Source organism: Ixodes scapularis, unplaced genomic scaffold (assembly GCF_016920785.2).
Source record: "Ixodes scapularis isolate PalLabHiFi unplaced genomic scaffold, ASM1692078v2 PGA_scaffold11__112_contigs__length_91849675, whole genome shotgun sequence".
Lineage (NCBI taxonomy): Eukaryota > Metazoa > Arthropoda > Arachnida > Ixodida > Ixodidae > Ixodes > Ixodes scapularis.
Window position 1 is genome coordinate 59449652 of NW_024609837.1, and position 3412 is coordinate 59453063.

General features: G+C 47.1%; 2 protein-coding genes across 2 annotated transcripts; both read left to right on the forward strand.

The window, feature by feature from the left end:
• Nucleotides 1–310: 310 nt before the first annotated feature.
• Nucleotides 311–1575, forward strand: LOC121835077. The gene is made up of 4 exons (XM_042289013.1): nucleotides 311–446; nucleotides 569–831; nucleotides 1037–1350; nucleotides 1460–1575. The coding sequence occupies exons 1-4, from the start codon at nucleotides 357–359 to the stop codon at nucleotides 1573–1575; spliced, it is 783 nt and encodes a 260-aa protein (XP_042144947.1). The 5' UTR covers nucleotides 311–356.
• On the forward strand, nucleotides 1221–2066 carry LOC120837472. The gene has a single exon (XM_040206860.3). The coding sequence runs from the start codon at nucleotides 1590–1592 to the stop codon at nucleotides 2064–2066; it is 477 nt and encodes a 158-aa protein (XP_040062794.1). The 5' UTR covers nucleotides 1221–1589.
• The last annotated feature ends 1346 nt before the right edge of the window (nucleotides 2067–3412 follow it).

Sequence of the window (3412 nt, forward strand, 5' to 3'; positions counted from 1 at the left end):
ATTCAACAAACCTTTTTTCTCTCCTAGAAGAATTATGGAGAAATTGACAATACGGACAAACAAGGCAGGAATTCGTTTTCTTTTGTTTCGCCTTCAGCGGGTGAGGTGCGAAAAGGGGGGCACCCCTGCATTTGGTCTTATGTCACCAGTTATTTCTGCCCTTTCCAGTTAATTTTTCGCATTCTATCATAAAGGAAGGAAGGTCCAGGAGAGGACATAACGCCGCAGATGTGAAGCGGAGGGAGGGGGGAGAACTTCCGGTTTTAGAGGACACGCCCCTATTGGTGACTCACTTGTGTGTCGCCTCGTCGTATGCCAACCAGTGTTGGTGCAAACTAACTCGTCACTTCCCTGAAATGGCTGTGTACTTGCGAAGTAACCGCGGTGGGCTGAAACTTCTGCACGAAGGCTTCGAGTATGACAAGGAACGTTGCTTCAAAGAAAAGGTGAGCCTTTCACTGAGTTTGCGATTCAAATGCGATCTTTTTTTAATAGTACGAAGATTGTTACGCCGACTCTTTCTGTCTTTAGCTAAGTTATAATTTATAAAAACGCCTATTCCTCGCAGACATACTGGCAATGTAGCCGGAAACTGGAGTGTAAAGCAAGGGCTCACACTATTGACGAAGAAGTTGTCAAGCTGATCAACGAACACAGCCATGCTCCCAGCCGACTGGACCAAGAGGCCAAGTTGGCGTACTCATCAATGAAGGAAAGAGCACGGACGACTGAGGAACCCAATCAAGCCATCGTCGGACGCCTGGTGGCCGAGATGACACCGGAAGCTTGCAGTTACTTACCGCCTCAGGACACTGTTAAGAGAACATTAAGGTAAGTGTTATACACGAATGTTACGAATTAACATCTTTGCTACCTTAGCAAAATATATGCCACCTCATATGCTATGGAGATGTCCAGTTTATCATCGCGCTAGCCTAAACATTTTTAAAATTGAAAATATAGTAAAATAATAATGAGTAACCGCCCTATAGTTGAAACGTGACAGCAATAATATTTCCAACTTTTTTGCATGCAGGAGGGCGCGGGCGATGGAGCAACGGCCGATGCCTCTCCCTTCACGCTTAGAAGACGTCGTCATCCCTGCGCAGTACGCGTCGAAGATTGACGGGTCCAGATTCCTGTTGCATGACTCCGGTGTGCAAGACCAGGACCGTTTCCTTATCTTCTGCAGCCCGCAGATGGTAGATGTTCTCCGAACATCTAAGAAGTGGTTCGCCGACGGGACGTTCAAGGTTGCGCCTGAGTTGTTTTACCAGGTTTACAGTCTACACTGCGAAGTGGGCGGCTCCATCCTGCCTGCGGCATACATTTTGCTAACGCGGAAAGACTGTGGGACGTACACGCGAGCCCTGAACACCCTTAACGCCGAGTGTGGGGGAGATTGCGAGCCAAGGACCGTCACAGTGGATTACGAACTGGCGGCTATCAACGCTTTCAGGGCGGTCTTCCCAAGCGCCGACGTGCGCGGGTGTTTTTTTCACCTGTCGCAATGTGTCTACCGCAGACTTCAGTCGGAAGGACTACAGGAGCTGTATGCTTTTGACCCCGACATAAACCTGGAAGCTCGCATGATCCCAGCTCTTGCAATTGTGCCCCAGGACGACGTGGAGGGGGCATTCACCGAGCTTGCGTCCACCATCCGCGCAGAACTTCTCCCGGTGGTCGACTACTTCGAGGATGTGTTTATTGGGCGGCTAACGGCACGGGGCAGAAGAGATGCGCAGTTTCCAATTAAGCTATGGAACCACCACGACACCGTTCTCCAGGGCGGCTCCAAGACCACGAACTCAGTGGAAGCCTGGCACCGGAGCTTCCAAGCTCATGTTCAGTGCTCGCACCCAACTCTCTGGAGATTCTTGGAGGTGCTACAACGAGAAGACGCCCTGCAACTTCACCGGCTTGGAAGACTCGAGATGGGCCAGCGCTTCAAGCAGGCCTCGAAATATGCGAAGGCTGCTGAACGGTTAAAGACACTTGCTAGAGAATACGACGCTAGTGATGTGCGACGCTTCCTTAGGAGAGTTGCCCGCAACGTGTCGTTCTAGGTCCCGGGCCATGTGCCTTTTGTAAATAAAAGTGGTCCACATTACATTTTGTGTACTATTTTGCTTCTGAATGCATTTGGCTTCGGACTTTTGCTTGATAATGAAACCCCCGACTAACCTATGATGTGTATCTTTACCTGTTTCTATAGTATTCAGAAGGCCTATAATCTCGAGCTACTTTCCAGAAAGAGCATTCCATCAGGAATAAAGTCAGACAAGCGAATAAGTTTGTGTTTAGCTATACACCTGCTAGCTAGGAAAATATCCTCGTAGTGTGAAAGAGGAAAGTAATTTAACTTGTTTAAGGTATGTATGTCTTAATAACGAGCAGAATCAACCGTGTTTGAATTGGGACAAGCTTTATGTCTTAATGAATACAACTGTTATATTTTATGCGTGAACATAAAATGTCCGAATAACTGCAAGTAAGTTCAACTTCCCGAACTTCAAATTTACACCGAAATTTCCGTGCACCGAAGCGACCGTACACCGAAAAGTCCGTACACCGAAATATCCGTGCACCGAAATTTCCGTGCACCGAAATGTCCGCACCGAAACGTCCTACACCGAAATGTCCTACACCGAAATGTCCGGATCCCAGAAGCGCTATGCCGCGCTCGAGTTACCCTTTGCAAAACAAGCGCGAAGCTGGCGGCGTAAAAACGAGGATGATAAGAGACGGAAAACCTGCGAGACTGGGTTTTTTTTAACACAGAGCCTTGCGCCTTCTCCACAAGTGGTAACTTTAGCAGAACACTGCACTTTCTACGCGTTCTAAACCTTTCTAAAATTGATTGATTTAGTGATTTTTGTCAACGCTCACCAAGTTTGTACTTGGTATCATATATCTTTATTAATTAGAAAGTTACCTTCCACGTCCTAATGAAGTAGCCGACTTCTCGTTACAGTTAGTCGCCTATGTCACGTCCCACTGGCCGTAGAATTCACCTGTACAAATTCCATTGTGTACGTTTCACGTTGTTTTTTTTTTTTAACAATCTGTAAATCCCTAAAAAAAACATCCTGCACATAGAAGAGCACGCGTTCGAAATGTTCGAAGGTGGAAAAGCAAGCGTAGTTCGCAGATGGCGCACAATACGATTTTGAATATCATCTGTTTAATCTATGCGTCGCATCGGGGTACTCCGTTCTGTACACTTTTCAATTTATTTTTAACTCGGATGAATAACAGTTTTTCTTCCCTTCGTTTCGGTCGAGGGCCCAACTTAAATTGAATCCCGACGGCTAACCCCTTGGGCGACTTAATCTTTGGGACGGTGACGCTTTCAATGGCACTTGGGAAGCCTCGAGGTGTTCTTTCGCAACTCTGGAACCGCCATATTTTA